At 38.7% G+C, this 15,444-nt stretch overlaps 1 protein-coding gene across 2 annotated transcripts; it reads right to left on the bottom strand.

Annotated features, from left to right (window-relative positions):
- Window positions 1-2,564: 2,564 nt before the first annotated feature.
- Window positions 2,565-14,498, bottom strand: arf2b (ADP-ribosylation factor 2b). Of its 2 annotated transcripts, none has more exons than XM_034707545.1 (5): window positions 14,366-14,498; window positions 9,498-9,655; window positions 7,923-8,033; window positions 4,555-4,679; window positions 2,565-4,452 (listed from the first exon to the last, which is right to left on the bottom strand). In XM_034707545.1, exons 2-5 carry the CDS (start codon window positions 9,643-9,645, stop codon window positions 4,291-4,293), a joined length of 546 nt encoding a protein of 181 aa, XP_034563436.1. In that variant the 5' UTR covers window positions 9,646-9,655; window positions 14,366-14,498; the 3' UTR covers window positions 2,565-4,290. The 2 variants fall into 2 exon arrangements, with proteins under 2 accessions (XP_034563436.1, XP_034563437.1); XM_034707546.1 differs by lacking the exon at window positions 14,366-14,498 and adding an exon at window positions 14,162-14,329.
- Between the last annotated feature and the right edge of the window lie 946 nt (window positions 14,499-15,444).

The following is a 15,444-nucleotide window of genomic DNA, read 5'->3' as shown; positions in this document are numbered from 1 at the left end:
CCCAATTTCCCACAAATAAAGTGGCAACAGACAAGATACAACAACAACAACAACATACTAACAGACATATAACAAACACACAACAGACAATCCCAATATTGTGGTTACATACATACATTAGTGTGTGCATTGATATGGTCAGTACATTAATCATACATTTCCAGAAGTAGTAGTTTTAGCTTTTTCTTGAAGATGGAGATGGAATGTGACATTTTTAACCCATTGTCGAGCTCAGTCCATATCTGTGGCCCTGCTGGAACATTTTAACTTACGTTTTTTTTCTCCAGTAATTCGATTTTTATTCCTGGTGGCATGTGTGTGCAGAGGCAGGTGGATTGGAATGAGCTTTTTTTTATAAGTTCTTCAATATGACATTTGTATTTAAGAGATTCATCAATGATGATCCCCAGAAATTTAGTAGAACTGACTCTTAGAATATTCTGTCCATTTATTCTGGGACAGATCTGCTTAACGTTAGCTTTTTTTAGAGGAGGGAAAGACAATGTAGTTTGTTTTGTTGAAGCTTCCCACCTCATCTGGAGTAACTCAAATTTCACTGTTTACAAGAAGATGTGCTCATTGTTAAAGTGTAATATATATATTTATTGAAATAAGCCTTTCAGCATAATTAGAACTTTTTGTGTCTGTGCCTTAAAAATATTTCTCATGCTAGTTCTTTTGTTTTAAAAGCATTTTAAAATGTTGGCTTAAATAAAAGATCTGCCCTTCACCACGGTGTACTTTATTTATTCTAAGGCGTCAATTTTCAAGCAGCATTTTAGTAGATTATCCTGACACACTTTTTAACCTTTTTTTAATGACACAGTCCTGTAGTTCTTGTATTTAACTTCATTATTTATTGAAAAAAGCCCTCTGAAAATGTTTGTGAGAATGAATCAGCTTTTTGGAAACCATCACTACCACCACATCAGACTACTTTATGAAAACACAACAGAATTGATTTAAAACACTAAAGTTAGATTAATTAATATGATGCATGATTATATTCCTGTTTTTAAAAATGTCTTGGCCTTAATTTAAAATAATTTTATATCTTTGTCTGCAGGATGAACTCATGTCAGCATGAACGCCTCCTTTCTAAATATCTCTGCAGGAGAAAGATGGCTCTTTATCTCCACCTGCTGGTTTTTATCTGAATAACACAGGATAGAAGGAATACAAAGGAAAGAAGAGAGTCAGACAGAGAGGAAGAGAGAAGGGAGAAAAAAGGGTGGAGAAAGAAAAGAAACATACAAAGAAAGACATGGAAAGGGAAACAGAGAGAGAGAGAAAGAGGGAGATGGAGAAAAAGATAGAGAGAGATACAAAAGAGAGAGAAAAAGGGAGAGAGAGAATAGAAAGAAAGAGAGATACAAAAGAGAGAGAAAAGAGAGAGAAAAAGGAGATAGAGAAATAAAGAAAAGGAAGAGAGAAAGAGGGGGCAGTGAAAGAAAGAAAAAAGGGAGAGAAAGGAAGACAAAGAGAGAAAGAAAATAATGAGGGAGGGATAGGAAAAAAGAGGGAAATGGAGGGAGAAAGAAAAAAGGGAAAGGGAGACAGATAAAAAAAGGGAGAAATAAAAAAGAATGAGGGGAGAGAGATAGAAAAGAGAGCAAGAGGGAGATGGAAGGAGAAAGAAAAAGTAAGAGACAAAAGAGAGGGAAGAAAGGAAAGAGGGGGAGAGATAGAGAGAAAAAGTTGGACAGAGAAAGATAGGAAAGAGAGAAAGGAGGCATAAACCCACAAACAAAAACACTTTCCTGCTTATTTATATTTTTTGTTTCTTTGTTATGACACTAGATTTTTACTTTTCAGCTTAAATATTTTATCTAATTATTAATATTTTATATTTATCGGATTTTTAAAATCGTTATAGTTTCATTTGTAAACCTTTGGTCAGAACGCCACAGAACAGGCGTGCTTGTAAACCTAATTGACAGAAAGTCTCTCTCTCTCTCTCTCTCTCTCTCTCTCTCTCTCTCTCTCCCTCTCTCCCTCTCTCTCTCCCTCTCTCTCTCCCTCTCTCTCTCTCCCTCTCTCTCTCCCTCTCTCTCTCCCTCTCTCTCTCTCCCTCTCTCTCTCCCTCTCTCTCTCCCTCTCCCTCTCCCTCTCTCTGTGTGTGTAAAGTTTAACTTCAGGTTCAATCTGAGTTATATTTTTACAGACTTGAGGAGCTCCTGCTGCAACAAAAGAAACACATGGAAGCATAAATTAAACTGCAAACACTTTTACTGTGTCGTTACTTCAGGGACCAATCAGATGTCTAACTTAGGGAGTAATATTTAACCAACGTACAGCTGCAGGAAGGTCAGGAACCTCAGGGTTTAGAGGATCAACAGATCACTTACACCAGGAAGAAACAATACAGAGCATTGTTCTTTCTCTGCTCTTGTATTGACCTTTTTGTTGCTTTTATTTCTTCCTGTTTCATTTTCTATCTTTCCCCTTTTTTTTCCCCGTTCCCTAACAGCTTTCAGCTTCTGAATGAAGCTCAAAGAAAGAGGGGAAAAGGCAGACGACACGTGCAGATGGATGCAGGAATCAGAGTCATTGGGAGCCCAGGCTGTTGGATCAAATCATGTTTATTAATGTGTTCAGGAAATCCCCACAGAAACAGTTTACAGGGGAACTTACAGATTTACAATCATTCTTGACAGAAGTGCCAGCTGTACCCCCACGGTTCCACACGGAGAACGCCTGCTGAATCACGTGACCAGTTAACTGCACACCCTTTCCCCACAAACAGGTCTACCACCGAGTCCTTCAGCTCAACGACGAGCCACTGTCGCGTTGGTCTTTCAGTCATGAAGTATGCGGGGCTGTAAAATGTGTAGTAGGAGCCTGTGAGAACCCCGGACATTAGGACTAGCTTTTCCTCACCCGTTCACAGTTACAGAGCCTTCATTTGTCATATTTGGTGCCAATCCTTCATCCCGACCCAGGAGAGATTTAACAGCTGGATGCTTTTGATGCTTTATCCGAGTAAAAACTGCCAACCGTTTGAGAGAAAAACGCTCCGTCAAATCAGAAACAGGCCCTGGAGGACACACTACTATCAGGATTTGTCGTACTGCTCGGATGCATTTGGTTCTGCAGTCAAAAGTACAAATAGAAATGCTAAAACTAGTTACAGAAAAAAACACACATGTAACATCTCTTAAAGGAATAACATGTGAAGCTCGTGTACGTATCAGTTAACCGTCTGAAGTCTGTGAAATGCCCAAACACCTTGATTCTACGCCGGAGTAGGAACGCCGTCAGAATGATTCTTATACTGATTCGAATTTAATCCAGGGAATTAAAGATCCATCACCACAAAGAGTTACAGAATTGCATATACTCGCAGGTTCGAATTTTAAAGTACATTTAATTTTAAAGATTGTTGGCTTGCCTTGTGCTTCACGGTCTGGCTTAGTGGGGGGGGGGGGGACAAAGGTAGTGTTCACTGGAGAACCATCGCTAAGAATAATCTGATATAGTCCGATATAATAATAATAAAACAAACAGCATGATTTTCAGATGACACCAGAACGATCAAGGATGGGTGGTGGGGTTTTTTTTGTCCTTTTTTTTTTCTAGTTTTTGATTTGCTTCGACCTGATACAGGTTAAGATGCAATTGACTGAATCTCTTACTGGTGGGTTTGAGGTTTGAAAATCAAAAAGAAGTTAAAATGAACATTTAGCATTCAATCTACATGAGGTGAATGTTTCTACTTATCACAGGTATATACTACATGGAGCGGGGGGGAGAGCTTGCACCCTTGCTCTTTCTTTGCCGTATGAAAACCATGCTTCCTCTGGAGAGTAAGGGTGAGGGGGAGGGGGGGAGGAGAAGGGGGCCGTGCAAGACTTGGAGTGGGGGCAGGCTGAGTGGGGCAGAGGCTGAGTTTGGTGGATGGAGAGAGGGGCTTGAAAACCAGACTGCTGATTCCACAGGAGGTGTGTAAAAGGCACGCCAGGGTTACTCCCAATCCCAGCCAACACACACAGAGACGCCTTCACACCCACACACACTCGCTGAACACACAAGGAGCACACGCGCATACACACACACATGCACGCCCACACACGCGCACACACAAGCAGCACAGGCTAGAGCCCCAAAGAGTACTGACGAGGGGGGGGGGGGAGAAAGCGGGAGGGAGGGAGGGAATGAAGGAAGTTCTTGAAAGAAAGAGCTCGGGTCGAGGTTTCGGGTTAGATGGGAGCGAGGGGGCCTGGATCCGGTGCTGCCGTTGTGTTGAAACAGAAAAAATAAACAAACAAAAATCAAAACTGGTGGAATGGATCATTTCTGGTTCTTCAGCTGGTTGGAGAGCCAGTCCAGGCCCTCGTACAGGCCGTCCCCGCTGGTGGCGCAGGTGGCCTGGATGTACCAGCTGCGCTGACGGAGGGCGTGCAAGCCCAGCTTGTCTGTGATCTCTGCAGCGTTCATAGCGTTGGGGAGATCCTGGGAGGAGAGGACAGAGTCAGTCATCATGCAGGTTTGGGTTTTTCACAGATGAAGGAACACAAACAGATTCAGGACAGTTTTAAGATAATCCGGCCTCACCTGTTTATTTGCAAAAACAAGCAGCACGGCGTCTCTGAGTTCGTCCTCAGCGAGCATTCTGGACAGCTCCTCCCTCGCCTCGTTCACTCTCTCCCTGTCGTTGCTGTCCACCACAAAGATAAGCCCTGCGCACAGAGGGAGAGATCAGCGTTACACACAGAGGAGCGGACACTGGAACACTGTTCACCAGAAGAGATGTTTCTCCTGGTTTCAGAGCAGCGTCTCTTCTGCAGGATCTAAAGCTGTGACTCTGTTTGATCAATTATTAATTCTGTACAAACTGTTCCAGCAGCTAAATGAAGTCTCTTTGACTCGACTGACGCCTCGGCTTTACATTCATACCATGTGAAGGATGAATGCAGCTCTGTGCTGCTGACATGAGAGACGTCTACCTCCAGGAAAATAAGCACAGGAGCCAGGTGTTCACTCCGCTCGGCTATCAAGGTGCAGCAAACGGCTTATTTAAAACATGGAGTCAGAAAGTAGGCCGGTGTGTCGAGACGTGGGCTAATAATGGGGACTGTGTTAGCGTATGACGTGGGGATAAGGCCTTCACATTACGCCAGCGCTAACAACTGGACTTCCTCTTCTAGGAGTCCCTCCACTTTATCAAACATGCCTAAAGCGTACCAGACAGAAGAACTACACTGATACTATTTCCCATCATGCTCCTGGTTGAATATCTGTGTTCAATAGTTGGAGTTATCTGCAGCAATGGAGTCTGAAACATAAGCTGGGTTAGCGAGACATACTCCCCTCCCATCCTCTTGAACCGTCATCACGTCAAACATCATATCTAGTGAGGACGCTTTGAACGTCCAGTTTGCTGTCCCATTTTTAGACTTGGAGAAAGCTCTCCTCTTGGTTGTGGACATTGTTCTTCAATTTCACTGACTATTCAAAGACCCTAAGAAGCTTCAGAAGACTTTAGGGGGCTCAGTTTTATCTGAATGTCAAGATGGAGGGGGATGTAACACAGATTTGGGAGAGCCTGGAAGTGCATCTTAACTCCAACACTCTCCTATAATCTTACTGACATTGAAATAACTTGAGATATCTGATGATGTGAGGCTACAACGAGCAGAATAAACAGAGGTATAGACCACACTGAGACACAGTTTGCTTTTATTCCTGTATCACTTATTTTATTCATGTTATTTTATTTCTTTAAAGTTAGATTTTGGGGCTTTGTGCACCGTTATTCAGAGAGGATAGAGCAGGAAGTGTGTATTAATCTATAATTGACGCAGAGATTTATCTGTCACTATCTTGAGTGAGAGAGTGAACACTTCAATATCATATCTGACTCTTAATGCGACTGACTTCATCACGTAGAGCTGTCGACTCACTCTGAGACCGCCTTGTATAAATGATGTAGCTGCAGCGCTTTAAGAGAGCAGACTGATCGACTGACTGACGTGAATTCAAACTACAGGGAAATATTTATGTTTTTAAATTTGCACCACAGCGTGAGCTCAGTCTTTGACGGGCAGACGAACCCTTCACTGAGCTCAGCAGCGGATGTTTGTACCTTTTGTGATGCTATGTTGTCAAAATAAGAGACAGAAACTGAAGGAGAATAAAAGAGAAGGACAAAGGTCTCAGGACGGATTGGAATTCCTCACGGTGACAAAAGGAGCTGAGGATGTTCGGTTAGTCTGTTGTAGTTCACTCTCTGAGAAACGAGTCTGTGCTGTGTTTGTTTCACACACTTTGTGACAAAAACAAGGTGTTATCTCACCGTGTTATCTCACCGTGTTATCTCACCGTGTTTACTCATTATTCATGCATAATAGAAAATGAGGGTCTATTTTAATTTAATTGTATTTGGTGCCGACCTCTTCCCACCTGTGACCCCTCGAAACAAAGCAGCGTCCACTTGTGAGAGCAAGAACAAGCACTTCAGCTACAGACTCTTTTCTTCCTCTCCTGAATGTTTGTTTGAATCATTTTAAAGATTTTCTCTGCGTCTCAATCCTGTGAGGACTAAACCTCTTTTAGTGGCTGAGGATTTAAATTCAGGGAAGACCATGTGCTGTTGTTCTGGGTGAAGCTTTAATTTATTGCATGGGTTTCAATCTTTTTTTATATGTCTGTTTGTTGTTCTTATTTTTACCTTTCATATTTATTTATTTTTTAAATAATTACCTATTTAACTACTTTCACAATAGTGTTTCTTTTTTCCCCTCATTATTCTAATTTATTTCTATTTTAATTAACCATACTTACCTTTATTTACATTTTCTATTTTAATAAACTATAATCACTATTATTTTAATTATTTTCAAGTTGAATTTACTATAATTAACAATATATATTTTCTTCTATTTCAATTTACTGTAATTGTGAATATATACATTGTTCTATTTTTATTTACCAGAATTACGTTTTTTATTTTTTCTATTTTAATTTAATATAATTACATTAATTCAGTCCTTTTCTATTTTAATTTAATATAATTACCTTAATATATTTTTCTTTTAATTTACTAGAATTACCATTATATATTTTTTTTCTACAATAATTTACTATAATTACCAATATTATTTTTTCCCATTTTAATTTACTGCAATTATTTTCCTTTTTTCAATTCAATTTACTATAATTACCATTATTATTATTATTATTATTATTATTATTATTAAACTTATTTTTGTTTTCTCTGTGGATAAACACCACTTGCCTGAATTGTTCATATTGATCCTCTGTATATAATGTGGATAAAACTCCAATAAACAGATCTTTGAAAAAATAATAATACTTCCTAAGATGCCTCAGGTGTTGATTTTTCCTCTTAGTTATCCCTTTTATCTTCCAAGTGACCCTGACTTCTTCATCCTTGCGTGTTTAGATTTTCCACACTCTCAGTCTGAGGAAACCTGCAGGTATAGGATGTAATATTCCCTCAGTCTTTGTATATCTGCAGGATTTCTCAGCGCTAATGTCTGAGAGGTTTTGTATCTGTAATCCTCCGGGGCCTTTTTGTGATTAATGATTCTGTCTCTAAGTGTTGCTACCAAAAAAGGATTCTCACTTTAATTTCACACTTGGATGCTCAGACTGAGGCTGTGACGTTTGCTGCAGCTGGATGTTTGCAAGAAGAACACGTCGACTTACCATGACATATCTCTGAGCTGAGATTAGACCTACAGGTTACACCACGCTGCCCCACCCTGCAGCCTCGTCACTTATTGTAATGCATTCAATTTCAGGAAACAGCAGAGACGAGTCACACAATACACCCTTTGAGAATTGAACAATAGTGCATGAGTCATGCGCGTTGACAAGCTTAACGCTCGTCTGTTATGCACCAGCGGCGAGGCCACCTATAGGCAGCTGAGGTCACGCTCGCAGCCCTGCCAGCTCACCTTGAGTGTTCTGGAAGTAGTGGCGCCACAGCGGCCTGATCTTGTCCTGACCGCCCACATCCCACACTGTGAAGCTGATGTTCTTGTATTCTACAGTTTCAACGTTAAAACCTGGAGAGAGGAGAAGAGAGAGAGGAAGAGAGAGAGAGAGACGGATGAGTCACCGGCTGAGGGAAAAATGTAGAACAAGACAAGTTTTGAACGCTGAGTCAACCTCAGACATTAGAGACACATCCAGGGAGGCACAATTACATCAAGGCAGTGTACAGTGAGTTTGAGATGACGTGGTGTCAAACATGGATACTCCTTCAGGATATATAAACTGTAAGGTTCATCTTTGGGTGTTTTTACCTCTAAAGATCCTGATAAACATCGTAACTGTGACTGATTTGGACTGCTTTAACCCTAAGAGGGTTTTAATGACGCTTATAGAAAGCAGAGAACATTAAACATTTAAGATTTGGCACTATTTCATTGGATAAAAAGATAAGTGTTGTACCGTGTGAGCGAATAACATACTGCAGTTATGCAGCAGGATGATAACTGAGATTAATTGTGTCTGCATCATGTTTCTGTAGGTCTGTAGGACACTGCCTCTCTTGAACTTGCATACTAAATAATGCTGTGTCACTTGTGTGCGTCAAACATCGATTTCGAAACTAACTTCTGAAATTTAGAAATTGTGTGATTTTGGTCATATTACCCCTTTTCTACCGAGGCAGATTCAGGGCCGGTCGGGAGCCGGTGCTCAATTGAGAACCATTTTTTTGTGTTTCGACTGCAAGAGAACCGACTTCCAGGGCAGCATTAACTCTTTGCTGGTCTAGGACTGCGACCCGCTTATGTCAGGGGCAAGGGGGACCAATTTACTGCAGCGAAGAAAGACCAAAGACAAAGCTAATGGATTCCAAAGCTAAGCAGTGATCGGTCGAGGATACAAGATGCCTCCTTGTGGTTTTGGACCTTGCAGGAGATCCAAAACCAGCTGGAGGGATCGACCAGGACTGAATCTGTTTTAGAAGAGATCTGGCATGAGCTATCAACGGCGGGGTTTCGACAGAAGTGACATCATGACGGGGCTGGAAAAACAAACTGATGCTGAGTTGGTTCGCAAGTTGAACCAGCTCCGAACCAGCGCGAGGACCAGCCCGGAACTAGAACCAGGTTTGCATTGGTTGAAAAGGGGTAACTGTGATTTGCATGTAAGTTAAGTTCAACCTCTTATGGGATTGAGGTTTATGATGGGAGCTAAACATCAACACCAGTATTTCCCGTCCAGGCAGCACGAATTCAAACCTGTCTGGTGCTGAAAGCTGGTTTCAAATGTCTCTTCAGCAGACTGTGTCTTATTTATAATCTTAACTGAGCTGAAATACCTTCTGTGTTCATTTAACTACATGTTTTTAAAGCAAGCTAACACAAGCTATGAATCTACATGTGAGTTAGAAACATGTACAGTACTGTGGGGCTGGAGTTTGACACATTCTGAGAGAGCTCTTCTGTCCCTGCATCACGCTGCAGAAGCAGATCGAGCCCCTCAGAATGTTTAACGTGTAAAAAGATAGGAATCATTACCAATGGTGGGAATGGTGGTGACTATCTCTCCAAGCTTCAGTTTATATAGGATGGTAGTTTTTCCAGCAGCATCAAGCCCGACCATGAGGATCCTCATCTCTTTTTTGCCAAACAGGCCCTTGAATAAGCTTGCAAATACATTCCCCATGGTGACGAAGCTGTGGAAGGAGAGAGAGAGGGAGAGGGTTAGGAGACTTTCATTTTTGTGTTGTCTTCAAATTAAACTTGCATCGTTCCTTCTTTTTGAAACTGGTACAGCTTTCTCTGTCAGCTGTAACCTGAGGAGGTAATCGCCCCCCCCCCCCCCCACAGAACAATACAGTGCCTTTTTGAAGAGAGCAGACGTGGAGGATGATACTGTTGTTGTTTGTTGTTGCTTTTTAAATGACTTTGATGTAGTTGTAGGTTATCAGGTGGTGTTTTCAATTTTTTTTCTCCTGTTTGTTTTTATTGTTATTATTTTTACCTTTTGTATTTATTTTGAAATATTAACCTATTTATTTTATTGTATTTTCATTTTTATTCTCTATTTATACATTTTAAAATTGTTATTTTCCTTTTGTATTTACTTTTAAAAAATAATATTTTTTTATTGTATCATTTTTTTATTGTATTATCATTATTCATTTTATCATTGTTGTCTCTATTCTCCATCTATTTTATTTTTCTCTATTTTAAATTTATTTTAAATTTTCTTTTTAAATTATTATAATTGTTTTTTTTGATTGACTAATTTATTCTTCTTACTTTTGTTTTCATCACTTGTCTAAATTGTTAATCTTCTGTATTTAATGTGTAAAAATTTAAATAAACAGATCTTTGAAAAAATAAATATTCATATTCTCCTCCTGGGATCAAAAGAAGAATATATTAGTGTTTTTATTTACAAAAAGAAAACAACAGATATTATCTAATAAGATTAGGTTAATGCAGATTCTTTGATTATCAATAGCTCATTTTTCAGATGTCATTATCTTTCATGAACTATTGAATATCACAGAATAACTGTCTGTGATTAAAACTGTGTTCTATGTTTAAAAAAAACTCCCTAAATTAAATAAATTAAAGACAGTTGTGGTTGTTTGTCTGTAATACTTCTCCTTTAAATAGAACGTTTTTATTACATGACATTTTTACTCTCCCACATTACTACAGAACTGAAACAAACTAAAGTTAAAGTCAGCATTTCCCAAAAAATGAAAAGTAAACCAACAAGAATTCAAACTTATCGAAACAGAACTCAAATTAAAGACAAGTCATAAAATAAAATAAATATTCAAATGAATATGTATTTAATGTAATCACCTTCCTGTTCCCTGATGTTGTATTGATTATTTAAATTAATGCAGTAGTGGCTGAACGGTCTCAGTGACTGCTACAGTCTTTGCATGAGTTACAGAGTGTGTATGTGTGTGTGTGTGTGTGTGTGTGTGGAGCTAATGATTAAACATGTAGGTGACAGTTTACTGCATTCCTCTCCTTCTAACATCTTTACCTGTTAGAGGATTCTTTTCTGTCTCACCGCCTGAATACTTCTTTATTATTCTTTTGACGAAGCTCTTCTCCAACCTTTAAATAATTTAATTGTAGTCAATTAATTTTAATGACTTCTTTTATTGTGAGTAATTATCTTTTGTTATGTATCTATTATTCTGTAACTGAGCACTAAATATAACTTAAAGCTGCCTTTCCTGAAGAATTCCTGTAGTTTAATCTAATATTTTAAACATTCAGGTTACTTTTAATGATTATTTAACTCACATTAAAGCCTTTAAATTTGAATCTTTTCTTTAAATCAGGCGACGCCGATGTATCAGGCCTTGTTGATGTGCTCAATGCTAACACAACAGACCGTCCTGTGTTTGTTTTTGTCTCTTTGCGGTTACTGAAGGCTGCCATAGAGCGGGAGTGTGATCATGCTATAACGTTAAGCTAATCTGACTTTATATTAAAGTTTCAAACAAATCTAAGTGGGGTAAAGTCAACGGAATAAGCCGACGACCTCTTTTAGTTTGTTTGCTTAAGTTATTTTTGTAAATATGTGGGGTAGTTGTGATATCTAGCTCTCTCTCACCACTCTGATTTCTCTCTCTCTTCCTGTTTGTGTTGTTTTTGTCATTAGCTGTTTGTTTTCCTAAGTGTGTTTGCTGTAAAGCACTTTGGATCAGCTGTGTTGTGAATAAAGTGCTATATCAATAAAGTTTTGATTTGAATATTTGATCAGATCGGGACAAAACGTTTGCTTCAAAAGGCATTACAAATAGATATTTTCCTGTTTTTTCACAACACTTAAAATTCTTCCAACTTGTTGTTTGTTCCTCAAATTTAATCTAAATCTGCCTTACATTTATTTTTTAAGCTTTTATTGTGCATCCCTATTTAAAATGATTTACATATTTGAAGAGTTAATTTACAAAAACAGATAACTCGCATTTTAAAAATTCAAAAATGTTTCAAAAAACATTCATCAACTGAAGTTGGGTGGCTTTGACTAAGTAAAAATGACTAATAATTGGAGGCATCTCAAAAATGTAACTATTAAAAAGAAATGTTTTTTTGGAAGTAATTTATTTCCTAAAAATGAAAGTTTTTTTATAGGCTGTGTTAGAACCACAAATGCTCTCTCACCATGTTTGATTGTAAAGCAGCTCAAAAAGTGAAGATTGATTTTGCAAATTTGCACGGTTCAATTTGAGCTCATTCAAAGGTAGTGCAAAGAAGGCCTGAATGCCTTTAAATGTTTACTGATGTCTTTAAAATTCTTCCAACTTGTTGTTTGTTCCTCAAATTTAATCCGAATCTGCATTTACTGTACATTTATTTTTCTAAACTTTTATCATGCATCCCTATTTAAAATGATTCATTTTATTTCCTAAAAAAATAGTAGTTTTATTAAAGGCTGTGTTAGAACCACAAATGCTCTCTCACCATGTTTGATTGTAAAGCAGCTCAAAAAGTGAAGATTGATTTTGCTAATTTGCACGGTTCAATTTGAGCTCATTCAAAAGGTAGTGCAAAGAAGGCCTGAATGCCTTTAAATGTTTACTGATGTCTTTAACCCTCCTCTTGTGTTAATTTATCAACATCACTTCAAATTCAAAATGTAAAATAAAGTTTAAAAAAAATCTATGTCATGTATAACTGTTGTTTTTATATTTAGGGCTTTCCAATGTAAATTAAAAAAAAAGTTTAAACATGAATTTAAATGAAAAACGAGTTGTCCTCTTTCAACGATGATCTGTGAGAATCAAAGAACACCACTGCACTAAATATTGATTTAGATGGTTAGTAATGGAGTTAAAAATTAGATTAAAAAAAACGTGTATAGGGGTTTTTTGGGGTTCTGACACTTCCGGATAATTGAATATGCCCCGGGTCAAATTGACCCAGGAACATTATTGGTGTCCCAAAGAAACGAACATAACAGGAGGGTTGAAAATTCTTCCAATTTGTTGTTTGTTCCCCAAATTCAATCTAAATCTGCATTTACCGTACATTTATTTTTGTAAGCTTTTATCGTGCATCCCTATTTAAAATGATTCATTTTAGCACCACTAATGCTCTCTTCCCATGTTAGATTGTAAAGCAGCTCAAAATGTGACGATTGTTTTCATAAATTTGCACGATTTAATTTGAGCTCATTCAAAAAGGTTGTGCATAGAAGGCCTGAATGCCTTTAAATGTTTACTGATGTCTTTAAAATTCTTCCAACTTGTTGTTTGTTCCTCAAATTTAATCTAAATCTGCATTTACTGTACATTTATTTTTAAGCTTTTATCTTGTATCCCTATTGAAAATGATTCATTTTATTTCCTAACAAAAATAAAATGTTTTTCAAAGGCTGTTAGCACCATGAATGCTCTCTTACCATGTTTGATTGTAAAGCAGCTCAAAAGGTGAAGATTGTTTTTGTAAATTTGCACAATTTAATTTGAGTCCATTCAAAGGTAGTGCACAGAAGGCCTGAATACCTTTAAATGTTTGCTGATGTCTTTAAAATGAGGTATAATGTAGTTATTAGGGCATATAGAGGAACAGAATAACAGCTAAAACAGAAAAAAGAAACATCGGTATTCCATCCGTTATTCGGTTATTACTAAGATCGTCGGTAACAATGGTTCAGGCCATAATGATCCGTGTTTGATATCATCATCTAAGAACCGTGTATCCAGTGGCAGCTCCGTTGTTAACCCGGATAAAGTGAGAGGCTGATCAGCCGATAAGGAAGGCCTGTTCCAGCTGGCAGACTGGATCCCCGTGCTGCAGGGATAATGCTCCTGTATGAGGGGAGCCGTCACAAGACAAGCTAACAACATCTCGACCTTAGGCCCACGATACAGCTCACATATATAACCTCCTTCTGCGTGGGTAAACACATAGTAAAGGAGGGTCGTCGTGTAGAGTAAAGAGAGACTGACTCAGATGTGGAAGGCTCAGGTTAGAGAGAGATATCAGGCTTCTTCCACTCGAGGCAGATTACATTATCTTCACTAAGGGCGGATGCTTCAGCTAGTTAGCCTGCTAGCTTGTGTTAGCTTATGCTAGCAGGCGACAGAATTTGGCTAACTGAGGCATGAGGCACAGCAGTTTCTGGATTTTTTGGACGCCGTCACTGTAAGAAAGCAGTCTGTGGAGATTTAACCTCAGTATTTTATAAAACCAACCTGTGACAGCTTCAACCGTCCGAGTCAGGAGCCGCTTTAGCTAGCAGAGCAACCGTTAGCTAACTGCCGCGTCACAGTCAGAGCGAACACAGTGACGTCAGCTTTCACACCGCGGGAAACGACCCGGCCCCACGCGACAACATCGAATTCACACAACACGACATGTAAGGAAGAAAAGAACACTGGATCTGTGTGGATTATTACCTTTAGAAAGACAGCTTCTCGATCTTTCCGTTATCTTTCACTGTCACTCCAAAATGGCGTCTTGCGCAGCCAGGGAGACACCGGCGTACGGCCACTTCCCACTATCAACCCTCGTCCAATCACAGCGCGACTGGCGCACCTAATAACCCGCCCCTGCTGTCCTGGCAGCCAATCACAGAGCAAGAAGTGTACTTAACAACCCGCCTATGATGTGCTGCTGGCCAATCACAGCGTCAGCAGGTTCCTGTTTGCACATTGCACAAAATGTCGAGGAAGTGAACCGGACACAAGTTTACTCAAGTTTCAGACATATTCCTCTTAAATGTTTAACAACGAGAAAGAATATCACTTCTCTACGGAGGCCCAGAGCAGACATGCATCAAACCTTTAATAACTTGTTTTATCCCCACAGTAAAGAGTTGTTTAACCCAATCAACTCCCAGTTTTCCTGTTTATCCAGGTATAACAAAGCAGGTTTTTCCTGATTTGACAGATAAATTAATCTCATTATCTAAAGCTTGTTATCTTGATTCAACAGGATAATCTAGAAAACATATACATTGGCTGATTGCTGTGATAGGCCATGTTGCCATCGCCCACCCATTGAGGTAAGTTAAAGCCACATTGGGCAATTTTAAAATGAGGTAAATCAATCAATCAATCAATCTTTATTTGTATAGCGCCAAATCACAACAAACGTTATCTCAAGGCGCTTTTACAAACATAGGAGCTCTAGACCACTCTATGTCAAATTATGAACAGAGACCCAACTTCAAGACAGGATCAGACTCAGTCTGACCCCACCTTAATCCACCATGAGCATTGCACATCGCAGTATTTAGCTAGTTACAAAATACAAACAACGAAAAAAAGCAACACTATGCAATTTTAAAATGAGGTAAAGCAACACTTTACAATTTTCAAGTAAGGTAAAGCCACACTATGCAATTTTTAAAAAGTTAAAGCCACAGTATACAATTCTTAAATAGTTAAAGCCACACTAGGCAATTTTAAATAAGTTAAAGCCACACTAAACAATATTTAAATAAGTTAAAGCCACACTAAACAATATTTGAATA

This window comes from Notolabrus celidotus, chromosome 18 (genome assembly GCF_009762535.1).
Source record: "Notolabrus celidotus isolate fNotCel1 chromosome 18, fNotCel1.pri, whole genome shotgun sequence".
NCBI classification, from domain to species: Eukaryota; Metazoa; Chordata; class Actinopteri; order Labriformes; family Labridae; genus Notolabrus; species Notolabrus celidotus.
This window is presented reverse-complemented; position numbering and strand designations above follow the sequence as displayed.